The following is a 19,819-nucleotide window of genomic DNA, read 5'->3' as shown; positions in this document are numbered from 1 at the left end:
AATATAAAAATAATATTAAAAATAAGATATTAAAACTACATTATAAAACTTTAACATAAATTATAATAAACTAATGAATACAAAAAACTTAAAGAAAGGTGTTCACTTATTTAGTATTTATCAAATTCAATTAAAAAAAAAATTCTCCCTTATTTCTCTTCTATTTTATTGTAACCAAACAACATAAACTTTCCCTTATTTTTAACTTACTTATTTTCTCTCTATTTTTGTTTTCACCTTTTCCAAACACAACATAAATGTTGTGAGTATTTTTTCTAAAAAACAAAAACCGTATTTTCTTTTAATAAAATTTTAAAAGAAAAAAATTGAACTACATTATATTTTATTTTAAATTTCTATCAATCCAACATTAAAAAGAAAAAGAAAAAAACACCAAATCCCTCCTCTTGTCCGGCGTGTGTTTCCAGTTTCTTTTGGGTGGCAACACTGACAGTGGCAGCTGCTGCTAAGCCGAACGACGTCGTCAGTCTCCAAAACCGAAACACATTTATATTTTTGTATTAGATTAATACTACACATGTTCCACCGTTCAATTTTTCTCCTCCTCTTCCTCTTCCAAACTCGTTGACTCACTTCTTATCTCATTCACCTGGACGCAACAGAGTTCCACCTTCCCTCAGGTTCTCTCTCTCGGTCTCTCCTGTATCAACGTGATGAATAAATTAACGTTTTTTTTTTGTGGGTTTTTCATTTTGCCTTGAATTTGTTTTTGCCTGCTATGTATCCACTTTAGGGTCTACACAAAAATATCATGTGTTGTTTCTCATTTAAGGTCTGAAAGATGAGACATGTGTTCAAACTTGAAATATATCAGACTCTAATGTGCAATTGACACTCTGTACTTAGAGGACCTGTGAGATGATTTAAGGGCGTGTTTAGATAAACTTATTCTGGATCACTTATAGAAGAAGAAAATAAGTAGGAAAAATGAAATTAGTTTCTTCGAAATCTAAAATTAACTCATGCATAAACTAATTTTTAGAAACTGTCTCATGCTCTCATTAGCTTCTCCAGATATATATTTTTAACTTATCTAAACAGACTCTTAATTACTAGCAACTTGTAGCAATTTTCATCATTTTGTGAGAGTAGGGGATGGATGGGGAAGGTAGGGTAGGTGTGCGAGAGCATTGAATTTGAACACCTACTTACCCATGATCAAGAGGTTCCCAAGGAAGTTGGGGGGTTGCCATTAAGCTATAAGCTGGACTCTATTAAAATTCTGCCTTTTCCAACCCTTACTCACTATTGTCACAATGGAAGACTACGTGTGGGTGAAAATCCATGGTATCCATTTAGGGTTGGCTACTCCTTTTTGTCCATAATCATAACCGAGGTAGAAGTTACCTTACCAAGTTCGGCAAGGGTTTTATCTCAAGGTGAAAATAGTGATAAATTATCAAGACTCTGGATGATTAAGCTAATGGTTGTCATGAATGGGAATTATAAAAGTTGAATTGAGGAAACTTTGGAGTTGTAGAGATAAGCTTTGAAATGAAAGGGTTTCCGGTTATGTAAGAGTAAGACAGTATAAAATGCATTATGCATGTTTGGCAAGGAACAAGTTAGCAATGTTACTGGAGATGAAAATTGGGATCACATCATATAACAAGTTGCACTGTTTAGGTATCTCGAATCTGTATTTTGAAGTGACAGGAATGCCGCACATAGGATTTAGACTAGGTGGACAAAGCAGAGATTGGAGAAATGCTTCAAGTGTAATTAATGATTGTAATCTGCATATCAAACTCAATGGAAAATTCTATTGGACACCTATAAGACTAGATTGCTTGATAGCAATGAATTTTGCAGTGACCATAGAAAAATGGATCATGGGGCTGTATGGCTCCTAAAGCCAAAAGAATTTGAATTCATTTTCTTCCTTTGTTTCGTTAGACCATAAAGTTAAAAAAGAAAGAGAAATAAATAACATAAACCGTTAGATGACTGCTTTAATGTTGTGGTCCTTATTTCTAGTAGATCTGTAAATATATGTTTAGCAAGCAGAATTATGCTTTTTGTTACTTAAAATTTTAGTGACAATAGTCCAGGATTTATATCCTAAATGTGAGAATTTTCTTTTTCATCAAGGTGGTTCAAATTAGTGCGATAAGTTTGAAGAAAGGTCCTTGGCCCTTTAGTTTTGTTGAAGCAAGTCAAGCAACTTTAACCATGCTTTGACCCTCACTTAAACATGGCTCAACAGTATGTGCAAGTTAATGCGATACAATTTCCAATTGGCAAAACAGACATCAAACTGACACTTAAGCTGAAGGTCAGCTCCGAAATTATTAGTTGCAATTTTGATATGCTCTTGTCCCATGTTATTTTATCATTGCTTAATGGAGAATGGCAAGAGTTTAATAATATGCTATTGCTTCAGAAATTGGTCTGGTTTAGTTATTTATTTCTTTTGTGATTCTTGTATTTTGGGCAGTTCTCGTTTCTTTCCTAAATAAATGGAGCTCAATGAAGATCCTGGACCAATTGATAATTATGTACTTTATGATCAAGAGAATCATGTTTCTTCAGCAGTTTGGGATGGACATGTATGCCAATATTCCTTTATTTATAATTTATGTTAAATCATAAGAAATTTTCTTGATATTCATATTACTGGATATAATTCATACCAAATCCTCAGGAGCGTGGTGTACTTAGATGCCACGAACACACTTCAATGCTTGATCAGTGGAAGCTCACACCTAAACAGATTAAATTGGTTGAGAAGGCTGGTTTTGGTTACTTACGATCACTTCCTGCTATGAGTCTTGACAATGCACTGATAGCAGCTTTGGTTGAGCGGTGGAGGAGAGAAACAAATACCTTCCACTTCACTGTTGGAGAATTGACAATAACCCTTGAAGATGTATCACTATTACTTGGATTGGCTATTGATGGAGAACCTGTGATAGGACCAATAAGTGCACCAAGTTCAGTTTGTGAAAAATTACTAGGGAGAGTACCAGAGGACCTGAATGGTGGAATGGTGAAGCTTACTTGGCTGAAGGAATTCTTTTCTGAGTGTCCTGAAGATGCATCACTGGAGGAAACTGAGCGCTGTACTCGTGCTTACCTTCTATACCTAGTAGGCAGCACAATATTTTCTACAACAACAGGGAACAAAGTCCCTGTTATGTACCTTTCTCTGTTTGAAGACTTTGATAAGGCTGGGAAGTTCGCTTGGGGTGCAGGAGCATTGGCATTTTTATATAGAGCACTTGGCAATGCATCCCTTAAGTCTCAAAGCACTATTAGTGGCTGTTTAACTCTAGTACAGGTATAACATTACTTCCTTTACTCTTTTTGTTGGTAGTTTCAGTGCTGAATAATGTTTTATTATTATTTGTTAGTGCTGGAGTTATTCTCGCCTCAATGTTGGACAACCAAAATTTAATCAAGAACCTGATAATAATTGCTTTCCCTTTGTACTTAAATGGAAAGGGAAAAGTGGTTCTAGGACGAAATGTAATGTAGTGTCCTACAGAAAGGCTCTGGACTCCCTTAATCCATGTGATGTAAGTGTTAATAATGTGGCTTATTTGATGAATTAGGTAGAAGAAAACAGCAAATCTGAGTTACTAGTGTTGATACACAGGTCCAGTGGCTACCTTACAAGGACATGGAGTGTACAGCCATACCAGAAGATATAAAAGCTAGTCTAATTTTACGGGCATCTAGGACTATGCTATTGTGTTTTGACAAGGCAGAAAGGCACCTTCCTGATCGTTGCTTAAGGCAATTTGGCATGCATCAAACTATCCCAAAAGACGTGGAACGATGGGAAAGGAAGAGTCGTATAGTGGATCATGGGGTAGACCTGATGGGAAAGATGGACTTGGCTCTCAAAGAGTGGTCAGAACGTTGGGTTCATATTGTTGAAGGTGGTGACGTTGCAGATGAGGGTGAGTACATGCAGTGGTATCAGAAGATTACGCGAAAATATATCGGGAGAGTCACATCATCCCTGGAGTCAGAGTATCAAAGAACAGTATGTCTTTGCTTCGTTATCATTATTACGTATCTTTTCCTTGAATGTATGTTTTTTGAATGCTGGACTGCTACATGCTTTTACAGGTTACTGCTATGAGGGAAATTGCAAATATTGCTGATATAGTCTCAGCAGAAGGGTTGGATTCTTATAATAGAGAGTTACTTGATGAAGTGAAAAGTATTGTGCACAAATGTTTAACAGAGCAGTTTGAAGAAATGCCAAATGAGAAAGTGAAAAAGAAGGGTAACAGGAAACGAAGGCATAAGGACCACCTGAGTATGGACTACGAATAACACCAGATTAGTTAGAGCAGTCCGAAGCTAATTCTGACCTTACCATACTGATATTTATAACTCAAGGTTGGTAAAGGACAAAGGTAGATAATCAATTGGTCAAAGACCAGTTCAAGAATGTATTCTTAGAAGAGGATGGCATATTTATTAACATTAAAAAAGTTGAGACAATTGAGTGCAGATAGTTTGTAAGTATCTACTGTAAAGCTCCATTTGACATTTGATCTTTTTTTAGGCATTTATTTGGATCCCCCCTTCTTTTCCTTCTTGTTGATGTATTGTTTGCTCAAGGTTTTAATTAACAGATTAAAAAGCATTCAATTTGTATAGCTTAAGACTAAAATATCTTTATTTATTGTTTTCTAAGTTTCTATACTATTTTTAACTACTCCATATATAACATTCTACTTTATGATCGTGCCTTTGGTGTGTCAATGACTGAAGGTGTGTTTGAATCTCCCTTTAAAACAACGTTGCACGCCAATCCAGTTATTGCTCAGTCCTGTTGAGTTGCTTTGGAATTTTTGTACCGAAAAAACAAACGCACGCTAAGTGCCTGTTTTGTCTAGCTTCATGACGTGGTTTTTCTCGCATCTCTTGAAGCTATTCGAGCTTATTTTTGGAAAGTTGTTCAACAGCGTTAAATGTAACTATAATATCAACACACATGAAGTCCTTAGATGCAATATTCATATTTGTCACACAATCCGTGGTTGGGTCGTGTGACCAAATAGACAGTAAACCAGAATGGATCATCAATAAGTTGAAATATTTATCACGTTAAAACTTTCTTATAATAAAAAATTTGCATATATATGGAGTCAAAGATAATCCTCGTACAAGGCATGGATCTTTCTCAAAGTGCAGTTAAAGTGGTGAGGACAAATGGTTAAATACGTTGGTGACAAGTATAACAAAGTCACGGCAACGTTCTTCTCTAATATATTTTTTCTTGATTTATTTTGTCAACTTAAATATAAGATGAAATATAAGATGAACTACATGCATATTATTGTTGCGTTAGTGATATTTCGAGGCATTAATAGGAGAAGTAAAAAAAAGAATTGTGATCGTGAACTTTCGTCGTTCTTCCATTTATTCTGCTTAGTTTCAATGTATGTGTGCTTTCTTCATGCTCCAAGCACTTAGTCTTGAGATGTTGACATCAGAAGTGCCATTATTGAAAGCATAAATTTTTGCTTTATCATTGATTGCCAATGTGGGATAAACTCTGGCTGTGATGCAAGCCCTTCCTTCTCCTCCAAAACTCTCTACTACAGAATGATCAATCTGTGGAAGGAAGAAACTCGTGCATTAGTAGGAGCATTAAAGATCATTTGAACAAAACAAAAAAAACTAAGGATGAAAAATCCTTATAGCCATGACTTTTAACATATACACATATTGTTTTATTTATTTATTCTTATTGGTACAAAGTTGACATCGTTGGTAAAAATATTTTTTTTCAATCACATTTTTTCTATTATTAAGATTTGAACTAGCCACTTATTAGTTCCTATTAGTGCTATTAAATCATTTATTTACAATTTTTTTTTGTGTGTGCGCAATTGTTTGTTTACATGCATATAAAATTATTTTTATATTAACTATTTACTATTTTCTGAGAAATATACCTAAATTTTTTTAGTAAGATCATGCACTTGTTAGAAGTTTCATTCGAATGCAACCTTTTTCGAGTCATTACAATCTATAGAATTTTTTTCATTTGAAGAAAGTTTATGCACGTTAATATCTCTTGGCTTCATCAATTGGAACTTACCAAGGTTCTCAATGATAGCTTCTCGTGAAGAGGGTCCACGTCCACAAAAGTTCCATAAGTGGTCAAATCATTGTTTTTGTTTAAGGAAGACCTATCATGCATTTGTAAATCACAAGAGTTGGAACATTGGAAATGGAAATAATCAGAGGAGAAGTTAGACAGTGTTTGGATTAAGTTTATGGAAAATTGGAAATGATTAGAGGACACAAACAAACCTGCTTTGGTCACTGCACAACAGCACCAAATTTTTGTGTTGGTATCTGAATATTCTGAAGAAAACTGATGTGTATTCTTGCAATCCCTCTGAAGCAAAAACTAGAAGACCAAATGGGCCCAGCCCACTTTTAACAGCTGAACCCTTTTTGCTACACAGAATTTGGGGGTCCGTCAAATAGCCCAAGACTTCAGCCTTTCCCAACTTGCTCACTTGAAATGAAATTTCAACGTCAGCCTGCAAAGGACAATTGATTACTCAAATTTTATAACAATTATAGCCTCGGTATTAAGATGGTTTTTGAAGAAAGAAATATTTATTATACTAAAAATATAGAAGTATAATAAGTATCTGTTTTTGGCTGTGTAGTAAAGATATTTTTTACTCTAAAATTAAGTACTTGTTTGGATTCGCGTAATTCATCCACATTTTTATGAATTTGATGCAGAAGTAAGTAATATTAATTTCTTATTTTCACATTCTTTATGCGAGTTAAGAGTTTTATGTTTAACATCTGAGGTTGCTACTAACATTATTTTAATATTTTTAATTTCTCCTACATTCTTTTTAATTAATAGAAATTTATGTAAGTTCTACATTTGAAGAAAAAAACTGAGATCTACATAATCACTATACATTAATTTGTTTTAATAAATTAGAATATATCGAAATGATAATGTTAAAAAGTGTGTTCATGTTAATCACCCATAGCACAAACATGTTCTGTCGAAGTGAAAAAAAATATCGTTTGTAGGATTGATCAAAAAGAAAAAATGAGTGTAGAAAAAATAATTATAAATCGATCTTCCTAACTGTTATCCAACTTAATAAATGAAGAAAAAAATGGATATATTTATATTTTCAAAATATTAAATCTTCTTACTTTTACACCCATACTTTTGCATGTCTATCGGTTCTATTTTAATTCAAGTATCCAAGATTAAACATTTCCTTTTGTTAATAAGCTTAGAGTCGGCTTCAAATTGTTCCCAAATATAAATAATTAAATACAAGGACCTTGCATATCATTAATATATTTTATACTTAAATTAAAATAATATTTTAGTCTTATAATTTTAATTTTAATTTTTTTAATTTTTTTAGTCTTTATAATTTAAGATATATTTTTTAATTTTTTTTATTCTATATTAATATTTTTATAACGTTATTTATTTTGTGTGATGTAATAAAGATAATAATTTTATTTTATTTTATTTTCTAAATTTTGTGAGGATAAAATAATGTATCTCAACGATAAATATAATAAATGATAATAAAAAAACACAAGACATCAAGAAATTTAATTTTAAAGAACTCTTACAATAAATTTACCTTTATCACGTTAATAATAAAAAAATGACCACATAGACTAAAAGAATTAAAAAAATTATAAATATAAAATTTTGAAAAATATTCTAAATTAGAAGAATTTAAAAATATTAAAAGAGATAAGTAAATGAATTAAAAATATCTATTAAATAACTATGGAACTTTAAGCAATTTAACCTTATAAAAGTGTATTAGTATTTTTAAACCAAGAGTTGTCTGAAACCACAGCTGGGGCTGTGAATATTAAAGATTTTATGGTCTTCAAAAACATTGCCAGTGGTTGTATCACATTTGACCCTAGTTTTCCGCAACATTATTAAATTTTATTTTAAAAACTTTTGCAACCAACCATGATCCAGAACATATATAATTAAAACTTGATTAAACTAGTAGTAATGTTTATAGAATAGAGCAAGTAAAGCATACCTGTGTTGCTGTGACACCGTTAATTTGAACCAATTGGCCTCCTTTTATCAGTTTGGGTGCCAAGTTGACTGGATTTGCACGCAGCTTTTCAATTTCCACCACTGGCCACTGCACCAACTGTTTACCAGATTTATGCAGCCAGATAGCCCTTGGAATTGCCTGAAAATAATATTACCCTTATTATTAAATATTGAGATAAGATTTCAATACTTATAAACAACATTGTATACAAGCTTGGTAAAAAATATAAACAAATTGTGGAACCTCACTCTCACATCATGGTATGAGCTGGTTCATGTTATTTTAAACCATATATCATAAAAAAGAAGAAGAAGAAATCTATGTTATTGAGCCTAGGGTCAACACTTGGTTGATTTGATCAAGTCTTGTCTTGATTGTAGAACATGGTGAGCAAATTTAGCAAACCAATAAAATATAACAATTCAAGAAATTGCAAACAACTTACGTGAATTCCAGACCATCCTTTCTTGATATCATCAGCAACACTAGAGGATTCGTTGACCCACCCAAGCAAAACCCTTCTCTTCTTCCCATCATCAAAGAAAGTTTTTGAGGCATAGTATTTCCCATAATCATATCTCAAAACAAATTCACTATTCAACCCCTCATCCGGGACAAACACATCCTTGGCAGCATTGTAACTCCCAATCATGTAGTAATCATGTTTCTTGTCATCCAAACTGACCTTAAGCACGTGGCTTACATAATCACCATTCACTGACGTGTCAACACCCAATTGGCCACTATTCAAAACAGGAAAAAAATCAGGGCACTCCCACATTCCACTTCCTAGGGTTGAATGCAAGGGGTGTTTGGCTTGAACCCAATTAAAGAAATCTTTGCTTATATACAAAAGTGCCATTCCCCTAGTCCTTCTCTTGCTCCCAACAAGCACTCTCCAATGTCCATCTTTTCCTAGCCAAGCAGTGGTGGGGTCCCTAAATGAACTTGAATTGATCTTGTTGGCACTAGTGGGTGCCATTAGAGGATTTTTTGGGGTCTTGACCCATTCCCTGAGAAATGGATCAGACAAGTTTTTGGGCTGGGCCAGGTTTTGGACCTGGTGGTTCATTGGGTCAATTCCAGTGTACAAAATGACGGGTTTGTTCCCATGAAGCAGTGTGGCTGATCCTGACCAACAACCATTGATATCGGACGGTTGAGATGGAAAGATGGCAGGATCCAGTGGGGCCCAGTTCACCAGATCCTTTGACACTGAATGGGCCCACACGATGTTTCCCCAAACTGCACCTTTAGGGTTGTATTGGTAGAACAGGTGATAAAGTCCTCCATATCTCAATGGCCCTAAAGACAATTTTTTTATTTTTCAGCCCAAAATCATAAGAGATGCTAAATTAATTAATAACACGTATCAATGTCATTATCAACTTGTGAATTCTTTAAACCTATCATTGGATTCAAATCATGACTCTTTTTCTACTCGTCTCTTTTTTTTATTTATTATTTTAATTGAAAAAATGGCACATAACTACTATTTCTCTCCTAATTATTATTTTTTTTTTTGTAGAAAATTGTTTTTTAGTTAGATACAAACATTTTGACTTCACTGTTATCTACGTGCATGCACCATCACGTTTATTATAAATTTATAATATTAAGAAAACCGGCCAAATGGAAGGAAACTTCTTAATCAATTAGATGCTCTCATTTTCTTTCCCTATGGCTCGATCTATGCATAGGGATCTGCATCAAAATATTTACGTCATATTTTGATTTCCATAGGGAAGTGCCGTTTGTGAAACAGTGTAAATTTCTGCATTTTTTTTCATAGTTTTCTTATATTACATTTGAACAATATATCCAATCATTTTTAATTCCAGAAATTCTGAAATGGTTATTATTATTTGATATATTTTGTGAAATGAATAATGAGAATAGGGGAGTTATATATACTATACGACATGGATTGAATTAAACTGCAAAAAGAATGAGAGAAAAAAACTGAAGTGAGGGACATTGATAGGAGAAGTGAACTGACCATTGGGATCTGCATGCGAGTCCAAACACAAATGTCCATTTCATGATCATAACATGTCAAATGACAAAAAGAAGAAGCAAAAGAAGAAACCATTAGAGACATAAAGTATTGCAGAAAAGAAAATGAAAGAATAATAGAAAGAAACTAAGGAATAAAGGGTACCATTTATCCAATTCTTGGGGGGTTGGAAGTGATAGGCAGTTCTGTAAGGTTGATTGGAGGAATAATCAGAAGAAAGAGTCTGAAGATTTATGAAAAGGTGATGCGTGGCACCACTGCCATAAATCACAGAAAAGAGAGTCAAAAGGAAAATAGTAGAGATAGTCATCGTTGCTATGTGGGGGAAAGAAGGGGTGCTCACTCTATCTATTTATACCACAAGAAAATACGTTATTTGTAACGATTTCTTTACAACAATAAATGAGTTATTGGTAACGACAGTCATTTAGTAACAATATAAAAATTTTGTTATTATAGGAGTTTTTTTTGTTAACAAAATTAATATTGTTGCAAAAATTATGTGTTGTTAGAAAATATACTATTTTATGTCAACAATATTAATCTATAATTGTTAAGAAATAGTGTTAAAACATTATCATTAACAACAATATTTAAAATTGTCAAAAAATTTTTTTTGCAACAACACTTATCGTCACAACATGCAACAATTTTTTTTTTTTTTTGTTGAGAAATGTATTTTTTGGAATGACTATAATTTTTTTACAACAATATAGATAGATAATATTGGTTGTTGTGGTGGAATTTTGTGAATGGAACAAAAAATATAAATTAATCACTGCATGCCGAGTGATTTGTGTTACATTTATATAATTGTTGAGTGAAAATTCAAAAACATATTGACCCAGAAGCAATCCGGAAGCGGAAAACAAGTATTTTAATTTATACGCGTCAAAGTGTAAATAGTATAATTTAGTGTCAGAATTTTGAAGTCAACCATCCAATACCATAAGTTCCTTGGTTTTTTGAGGTACGGATGATAATAATATACCTAATTTTTAATTTTATTTTGAATAAGGATATTTCAGGTTAAGTTGAGAGCTACCGGTGTGTTTGATTTAAAGTTCCACTTGGAAAAAAAATGGTTGAAGGTGAAAGTAATAAAATGTTACTTTTTTATTTTGTGTTTTGGAAATGAAATGCACTTTTACAATAGGTAAATGGGTTCCTAAACATGGCTAAAATCTTGAATTAAGGTATTAAAATTTACTTATAGGAATCAAACACATTAAAGAAGCTTACAATATTCATACGCACCTTATTCAATCAATTGAGTTAAACTTTCTTGATAGGTATTGAAATTTCTTTAAATCAATAAAAGTTACTCTAGTTGATATGGACTAGATAGACAAACATCTTACTATAATGCAAGTTTGATTATTTTGCTACCATAATATAAGAAATTTATTGATAAATAATTTGTAAGACTTGAGATATATAGCATGATCTTAATGAATTTTCAGGACTCATATCATCTAAATATTTTTTTTTTAAACCAATAGAAGGTTATTTTTTTTTATTATTATTAGATAGAAAATTGTCTATATATAAATACATGAAAAACAGATTTCTTATTACCAAATACAAAATTATTCGTCATACTAAGTCAATGATGTTATGCCAAGTTAATATATTATAATTATGATATGTAATTATATATATAGTGCATGAATTAAATTATTTAAGATTTTATTTTAGTTTAATTAGTAAGCTCAATTTAAATTTTGGATTTCAAATTTCAATGGAAGATACCTATAATTTTTTTATTAAAAAATATAAAAATAAGTATATTTAAATAAAAATATATTATATTGTGAACATATGATAAATAATTTATTTTATGATAAAGTTATTTTGTACTTCATTTGAACTTATATATAAGCAAAAAATACTTAAAATTTCTAGACCCAAATATAGAAAAATTTTAACAAATTAAGTGAACTATATTTAATGTTTCTAATTCAAAAATACCCTAAGATAATAAATGAAAACATTATCTACGTTAAATGTGATTAAGGATATTTTAGTAAATATAATGTATATTTTATATGAAATGGTGAAAATAAAATGGATTTAACTACCTCATTCAATTTGGATAAATTTAATTATATATATATATATAGATCTAGAGGGAGTAAAATATATAAATAAATAAAACTAAATATTTTTATTAAAAAAAATTCCTAAATATACCCTTTATTCGTTTGGGAAAAAATAAATTAAAAAGAAATAAATAAAAGAGAGATAGGATAAAAATACTAAATAGAGTAAAAAATATTTTTTTAATATAAATTATATGTTCCTTTTCACTCCATTTTTCACTCATTTATACTTATTTTTAAACAGGATAGGATATTATAATCATTTTTTGTTTCACATTTTTTAAACGATTTTATCTTTAAATTTTTAAATAACTTATATATAAAGGAAATACATAATTAAAATCATTTTTTCATCTCTATATTTTTTTTTTGACAATTTTACCTTTAAATTTTTAAAAAATATTAAAAATTAATCATCCTTATCAAATTCAAATTTAAAATCTTAAAACTTAATAATCAACCATAACATTAGATAGTACAATAAATATTGATAATTTGTTGACATCTTTATTAAATAAAATATAAAAATATAAAGTATTTTGAATTCAGTAATTCAAATAATGAAAGAAAAATTCTCATTCCTTTTTATTTATATTCGATTAGTACATAATTTTTTTCATTCCTTTTGTTTCTGTATTTCTATTATTCCTATTTATTATGCAACGGTCATCAAATGTTTATGATACATTAATTAATTATCCGTTGAAAATGTTATCGACAATTACATAACTGTCGATATTAATTTCTCTATCAATACAAGATAACTTGTTGTAATATACAAATAATCAAATTTAAATATGTGAGTATTATTTTTCTTATTACATTGGAACTACCGTGGTGGTTGACTTCATTAAAAATATATTAAAAGTAAAATTATCGATAGAAACTTCAAACTTGTATATGGGGCTGCTCCTCTATTTGCGTTAAGGGAACGTGCCATCCCATCCCTAGATTTCATGAATATAGGCTAGTCATCACCTGCTCTTACTCTTACGTAAACAACTACTAAAAGTCAAAATATAGAGGATAAGGAAATTTAAAAAATAATGGGTAATATTTCTATGCATGTAGCAAATTAATCGTATATCTGTTTGTTCACTCTCATTCCAAACCTTTGTGTGAGGGAAGTCAAGTGGTTATATCCTCCTCCAGGTGTATTCAAATTGAATATAGAGGATATATATATAGTTCAAATTGGCAACATGTATGTATTTAGAGGAAGTCACCATGAAGACACAACATGTATGAATCATAAATTTTTTAAAAAAATGAATTCCATATATTCTATAAAATTCTGATTAAAAAATATTATTAGAGGGAAAAAAATCCTCTAGAAGAAGTAATGGAAAAAATATATAATTAATTTTTAATAAAAAAATGAAAAATAAATAAATAAAGAGGAACAAAGAAAAAAAATTAGAGGGGAAGAAAAAAAAATTAAGACAAACAAACATTTTTGAAAAGAGAAACTAAAACAAAAGGGAGTAATGAAAAAGAATATAAAACATTTTTTTAACGAAAGAATGCAAAAATTAAAATAAAACTATTTATATTGGTGATATGATTCAAATATGGTAATTTATAAAAATAAATTTAAAATATTTTATAGGCTATCAATAAATCAAAACATGTGGATAAAAACAAAGAAAATTTTCCAAATGTAGTCAACATCTTGAGCATATCTATAATAATAATATAGTTTTACTAAACCATATACTGATATATGTACATGCACATTTTGTTTCAACCATGCATGAACGTGAGCTTCATTACGTTCTTCCACTACCTCACTTCATGTATATCCGTTTACACAAAGTCTGTAAGTTTCTCGTGACTTCCTCTCCCAAAATGATTAAAAGTTTTTATTTCCTGACTTCACTTCCACATCATTTTCAGTGAATCTTAATATATTGATGTATTTCAAAGTTATTAATTACCCTTGTTATTTTAAAAATAATATCATAAAAAAATGTTAGGAAAATGTATCATATAAACAATGTAATTCTTTTGTATATCAAGCAAGTTATTACACTATATTCAAAATATCAAAAGGACTAAGTATTTACAGCTCTGCAGCAGCATTGTTTGTTCTTTCGTTTTTTTAAGGAAATGCTACAAAAGTACGAGTTTCTAAGGGACAAATCCTGTATATAAGGTAAGAGCGTAATTTCTGTCAAATATATATATATATTTTTTAAATTAAACATCAAGACTATAAACATTTGATTTCGAATGATTTCATTCTAAATTGTTTCCTGCCACTGTATTTATTAACAAAATCTAACACAATTGATAAATAATTTAGTTCTTTTAAGTATTCAATTTCATGACCATACATATGAAAAGATTCTATTGGAAAATAAAAAAGAAAGAAAAACCCTTTAGTATCCTTTGTATTTTTTCTTCACGCAGCATTTCAAAATTCACAACTAATAATTAATTTGCGTAGAACACTTGTTTTTAACATAAACTTTATAATTATTAAGTCAAAAATCTTGATTTTTAGTGTCCTTTATAAATAAAGGAATTTGGTATACCCTTCTACTTTGGCCAATAATGCTATGCCACATGTATTAAATACAGGATTTTAATTTATTGGGGGTGTTTCGTAGGTATCATCGTTACATTGGCAGGGGACTAATTTTCTAATCAGTAATCAGTGTTCATTTATATTAACATTTTAAAAATTAATTTTTGAGATTTTTTTATAAAAATCAGAATTTTTAAATAGCAATTATTTCCTATGACAAAAAAAAATGCAGCTAGAATTATAGACATTCTTATAAACATACATTTCACTCCCATAAAATGCAATTTACTTTTACTCCATTTTTCTTTGTATTTTTCATCAAATCATATATTATTTTTTTTCTCTTCTCTCTTGTGACTCTATCACTCTTCCCTTCACCTCAATCACACCCCAAAATTGGATGTGAATATTTAGAATTTCTATAAATTATTGATTGCATAGCATGAAGATAATGAAATTATCGATTCATTATATTTTTTTCTTTCGTAGTATCACTTCACAGTTCACACAATCAATTCGCAATTTATTTGATTAAAATCAAGTAGAAGCAGTCCAAGTGTCCAACCCACCCAAGTTTCCAAAAACATTGTATTGGGCTTCTTTTTACGTTCGTGCTCCTATCTATACGGATTAACTAGATAGGTATATTTTCATTTTGCATATTACTATTTGCACCAATCAATTTTACTTTCTACACCTCCTTTTTTTTTAAAAAAAAAAAAAAAAAACCCTTTTCATGATATTTGATTATTTCGTGATGGAAATTCTTTGGTTCAATTTAGCTTATAATGAGATTTTTAATAAAAACTTTTTTTATTAGTATTTTAAACTCTTGAAAATCATTTTATATATTCTCATTTTAACTCCTTAAGCTAGACTCGGCTACAATTGAAAGCCTTACATGTGTTTTTTTTTGTGAATTGAAAGCCTTATATGACTGTCTTTATTTATTCTTTTTGATTTCTACATTGTTTTCCCGAATTGCTTTTTTCTTTTGCCTTTATTTTCATTAAAAGTGTTAAATTTACATGCCTAGAGGTCATGTTCAACATGTTATATACAATATATTTTTTTTATTCATTTTCCAAATAAGTCAAATGATTTAGTTGTTCCCGTGTTAGTGATAAAGTATGAACACCCAAAGATCAAATTCGAGCAAATCATCTTATGTGTGACTAAAAATATATAAGTAAACCAACCAAGTTAAGCATTTTAGAAAACTTGTATGCAATAGTGATAGTTCATCCCACAATTAATTATTAATGGTACTACACCGATATTGTGTTGGTATTTTTATGTTTTAGGAATAGAAATAGAGACTTTGAGTAATATATGCTTACGTATCATATCATACTGGTAGACCCTGCAAGAAATTGTGAACCAAAAACTTAAAAAGATGGATTTCTTAATACAATGGAATAAAATAAATAAAAGAAGCATACAAAACTTTAACAAAATAGTGGATGTAGAAACAATATAGTTTTTAACCCAAAACTAGGAAGAGAATTTTGTTGGGCAATTACGATTACGACTTTCACGATAAGCATATAACTTTATGAGTTATGCACAGTCTTGTTTTAATTTAGAATGTTCATTCTCACATTAAAAATGTTGTTCTTACAATATATTCTATCTCTCTTCACATATTCATATAAATATAAAGACACATATGCTCTTATTCAAAAATAAGTTTTAATAGATTTATTTTACTCAATAATTTATATTTTATATTAAATTTAAATAATTCAATCATTGAATTAAAAAATTTAATATATAGATTAATTTTACAAATTTCTAAAAAAATTAAAAATAAATGATACTTTATTATATAAACTTAAATCAACGTAAAAAAATATTTGTGTGTTTATCTATTAATTTAAATTAATAAAACGAGGTATAAAATTTTTTTCAAATTTTTAAAAATTTTGTAGACTTGATTTATATATTAAAAAAATTTAATTTAATAGTTCGATCGTTGAAATTTGATATAAAATATGAGTTATTGAGTGAAGTAAGTTTACCAAGATTTACGGTTGGAATAAGTGAATCCTTCTCATATATATATATATATATATATATATATATATACACACACACACACACATATATAAAAGGATAAAATAATATTGGTGTAACTTTTTATTACACCGCTGAATAACTTTCAATTAAATGATTATTTTTCGGCAAAATATCTATTTTGGTCCCTTATAATCTTTTTTTGTTTCAATGTAGTCCCGCTTTTATTTTTTGTCTCAATTTGGTCCAAAACTAATTAATTGGTTTCAATTTGGTTCTTAATAAATTAATTGGTTTCAATGTGGGACTTCTGTCCAAATTTCTTTAACGGGGTTAACTATTGGCCACGTGGATGCCACCTAGATGCATAGGTGGATGCTACGTGGATGCCACGTGGATGAATTTTTTTTTTAAAACACCTAGAACCAGAACGACCCGTTCTGAAACCAGAACGATCCGTTCTGAAACCAGAACGGGCCGTTCTGAAACCATAACGGGCCGTTCTGGATGCGCTTTCGGTCTGTTAATTTTGCATCGGAAACGGGCCGTTCCAAATGCGAAATTTACACACCAAGAGTACACCAGAACGGCCCATTCTGAAATCAGAACGACCCGTTCCAAAACTGAATAGAATATTATTTATTAATTTTATTAAAAAATGTAATAATTTTGAAAAATATTTTTTTATGGTAAAAATTTTAAAATTACTTATTTTTATAAAATACAATTGCCTTATAAATAGAGTAATAACTTTTTCTTTTTCTCTTTCTATCTGAAGAAATATTTAAGTGTCACTTTATAATTTTTTGTAATTTATTTAAAATTAGAGGAATAAAATGATAAAAATTTATAGGATAAAAACATCATAAAATTATTAATTTATTTTCTTTTAGTGTCCTCTAAATTTTTATATTCATTTAAAATAAAAATATTTTATATGTTAATTTGAATTAATTTAACGAAGTATTATATAATTTTTAATTTTTTAAATTTTTTTATAAATTTGATCTATACATGAAAAACTTTTAATTTAACAATTAAATTCTTAAAAATTTGATATAGAACATTAATTATTAAATAGAATAAATCTATCAAGACTTACTATTGAAGTAAGTAAATTTTTCCTTCATTAAAAATGAAAATAATTTTACCACAAAATAAAAAACAATTAAACAATAAAATAAAATATAAAAAGTTGGTAGTGTCAATTTGGTAGTAAGTGGTTCATCTTTTAGTGATACATTGCATTGTCCTTAATAATACATTGTATAGTCTAACTATTTAGCAATTGAAGTTATCAATTTCCATTGACAATATTACCAAATTCAGTGTTTGAAATGTTTTGTACCTTGGGTCTTTTTCTTTCCATGATTCATAATCGTGAACTATAATCATTGATCGTTCATGTTTAGCAGTCTGAAACTAGAACGGCCCGTTCTGAAACAAGAACGGGCCGTTCTGGTTCCAGGTGTTTTCAAAAAATTGGCATCCACGTGACATCTACGTGGCATCCACCTATGCATCCACGTGACATCCACGTGGCATCCACCTATGCAACAGTTAACTCCGTTAAAGAAATTTGGACGGAAGTCCCACATTGAAACCAATTAATTTATTAGGGACTAAATTGAAACTAATTAATTAGTTTGGGACCAAATTGAGACCAAAAATAAAAGTGGGACTACATTGAAACAAAAAAAGATTATAAGGGACCAAAATAGGTATTTAGCCTTATTTTTCTAAACTTACCTATTGATTGAAAGTTCTTTAATTATAGATCATATATACAAAACTTTATATTAATTCATAATAATTTGATATCTCATTCATATATGTAGCAACCTCGGTCGCGACGGGACGGCGAAAAATAAATTGAAAAAGAGGAGTCGCCACCAATGTTATTTTTTACGGAAAAACATTGGAAAAACCATAAAGTAGAAAATAGTCTACGAAAACCAAACTTTTGAGTTCGGGAGTCGATTACGTATGAGGAAGGTATTAGCACCTCACAACGTTCGTCCTAAGACGATTACCTTTAATTAATTAAACTAATCATTTATAATTTATAAAATATTTATCTCACTAAAATTATCAAATATATTTTATTTAACTAATTTAAATTATGCATTGAAAAAAAGGTTAAAATTATTAGTTATATAAAAAGGAGGATAATATATTTTTTATTTTTTGGCTCGACAAGATTTAGTTCTTGCTCCTACGTATCTTCATGTGTAATGAAGAATCAGAGTCACGTAGTTCTATGGTAGAAAATATTTGTGTGTTCATATTTTTAATTAAATTTTATTTTTGTTAAATATAGGATTCTTGAACTGTCTCAGCTCATTCACCTAAAAATATAAAATTGACTAAGGTGTACACCAAAGTCAATTCAATAAAATTTTAATTATAATTATTGCTAGAGATGTTATGATGTTAAAAAAAATTTCTTGGTTGAACATTTTTGTTTTTGGAGGAAAAACTTAAAGATAAGCTGTCACAACTTGTACTTTAAATTCAAAGGTTAAAAAGATGTCACATCTAATTAACCATTCCTCTAATAAAATTTTTGATACAATAATTTCAGATATTTACATTAAATATTGTAACACTATATTTTGATATTTAATCACATTTTGAATATAAATAAGAACTAATAGCAGATATTACTAATATAAAAATAAATTAATAAATAAATAAATAAAAAGAAATGAATTTAATATACTCACAATTCTTCGCTACAGAAGTGGGTCTCCTTCTCTGGGTTCCCTCTGGTCCAAGGTGGAGATGTGTGTGGGAAGGGTGTGTGTGGGTGCCCTTTGGGAAGGCAATGGGCGCTATTTATAGACTTTCTGGAGGGACCGGAACGGCCCGTTCTGAATCCGGAACGTCCCGTTTCGGGGTTGCAATTTTACTCACAACGACCATTTTCGGAACGGGCTATTCCAATTTCAGAACGGCTTGTTCTGGACCAAAATTTTTAGGTATTTTGGTAGTTCGAGAATGGCCCATTCTGGGCTAAAAATTACAGGTCCTTTTTTTAGGTTGGAACGGCCCGTTCCAGTTTCTGGGAACAGCC

The 19,819-nt window shown here is 29.8% G+C and overlaps 2 protein-coding genes across 4 annotated transcripts; one reads left to right on the top strand and one right to left on the bottom strand.

Annotated features, from left to right (window-relative positions):
* The first annotated feature begins 398 nt into the window (after nt 1-398).
* LOC109806813 (protein MAIN-LIKE 2) lies at nt 399-4,659 on the top strand. 3 transcript variants are annotated; one of them, XM_020369314.3, is made up of 7 exons: nt 401-641; nt 2,113-2,296; nt 2,459-2,570; nt 2,666-3,301; nt 3,375-3,539; nt 3,620-4,012; nt 4,099-4,659. In XM_020369314.3, the coding sequence occupies exons 3-7, from the start codon at nt 2,481-2,483 to the stop codon at nt 4,306-4,308; spliced, it is 1,494 nt and encodes a 497-aa protein (XP_020224903.1). In that variant the 5' UTR covers nt 401-641; nt 2,113-2,296; nt 2,459-2,480; the 3' UTR covers nt 4,309-4,659. The 3 variants fall into 3 exon arrangements, with proteins under 3 accessions (XP_082930905.1, XP_020224904.1, XP_020224903.1); XM_083074779.1 differs by lacking the exon at nt 3,375-3,539 and having other exon boundaries at nt 399-641; XM_020369315.3 differs by lacking the exon at nt 2,113-2,296 and having other exon boundaries at nt 400-641.
* A 538-nt stretch (nt 4,660-5,197) lies between these two features.
* LOC109809420 (beta-fructofuranosidase, cell wall isozyme) lies at nt 5,198-10,433 on the bottom strand. Its single transcript, XM_020372729.3, has 7 exons — nt 10,240-10,433; nt 10,078-10,086; nt 8,524-9,383; nt 8,058-8,216; nt 6,304-6,539; nt 6,089-6,179; nt 5,198-5,598 (listed from the first exon to the last, which is right to left on the bottom strand). Exons 1-7 carry the CDS (start codon nt 10,403-10,405, stop codon nt 5,419-5,421), a joined length of 1,701 nt encoding a protein of 566 aa, XP_020228318.1. The 5' UTR covers nt 10,406-10,433; the 3' UTR covers nt 5,198-5,418.
* Between the last annotated feature and the right edge of the window lie 9,386 nt (nt 10,434-19,819).

The sequence above is a fragment of the Cajanus cajan genome, chromosome 5, assembly GCF_000230855.2.
Source record: "Cajanus cajan strain Asha chromosome 5, NIPB_CcT2T_4, whole genome shotgun sequence".
Classification (NCBI taxonomy): domain Eukaryota; kingdom Viridiplantae; phylum Streptophyta; class Magnoliopsida; order Fabales; family Fabaceae; genus Cajanus; species Cajanus cajan.
The sequence above is the reverse complement of the archived record's forward strand: the minus strand, read 5'-3'. Positions and strand labels throughout refer to the sequence as shown.

What these genes read in the sequence shown, in the direction of transcription:
- LOC109806813 (XM_020369315.3), top strand. Translation starts at nt 2,481, where the DNA reads ATGGAGCTCAATGAAGATCCTGGACCAATTGATAATTATGTACTTTAT. An exon ending in ACTCCCTTAATCCATGTGAT is followed by an intron (nt 3,540 to 3,619) that starts GTAAGTGTTAAT and finishes GTTGATACACAG; the next exon opens with GTCCAGTGGCTACCTTACAA. An exon ending in AGTCAGAGTATCAAAGAACA is followed by an intron (nt 4,013 to 4,098) that starts GTATGTCTTTGC and finishes ATGCTTTTACAG; the next exon opens with GTTACTGCTATGAGGGAAAT.
- LOC109809420 (XM_020372729.3), bottom strand. Translation starts at nt 10,405, where the DNA reads ATGACTATCTCTACTATTTTCCTTTTGACTCTCTTTTCTGTGATTTAT. An exon ending in AAGGATGGTCTGGAATTCAC is followed by an intron (nt 8,217 to 8,523) that starts GTAAGTTGTTTG and finishes TATTATTTTCAG; the next exon opens with GCAATTCCAAGGGCTATCTG. An exon ending in AGCTATCATTGAGAACCTTG is followed by an intron (nt 5,599 to 6,088) that starts GTAAGTTCCAAT and finishes TTCCTTCCACAG; the next exon opens with ATTGATCATTCTGTAGTAGA.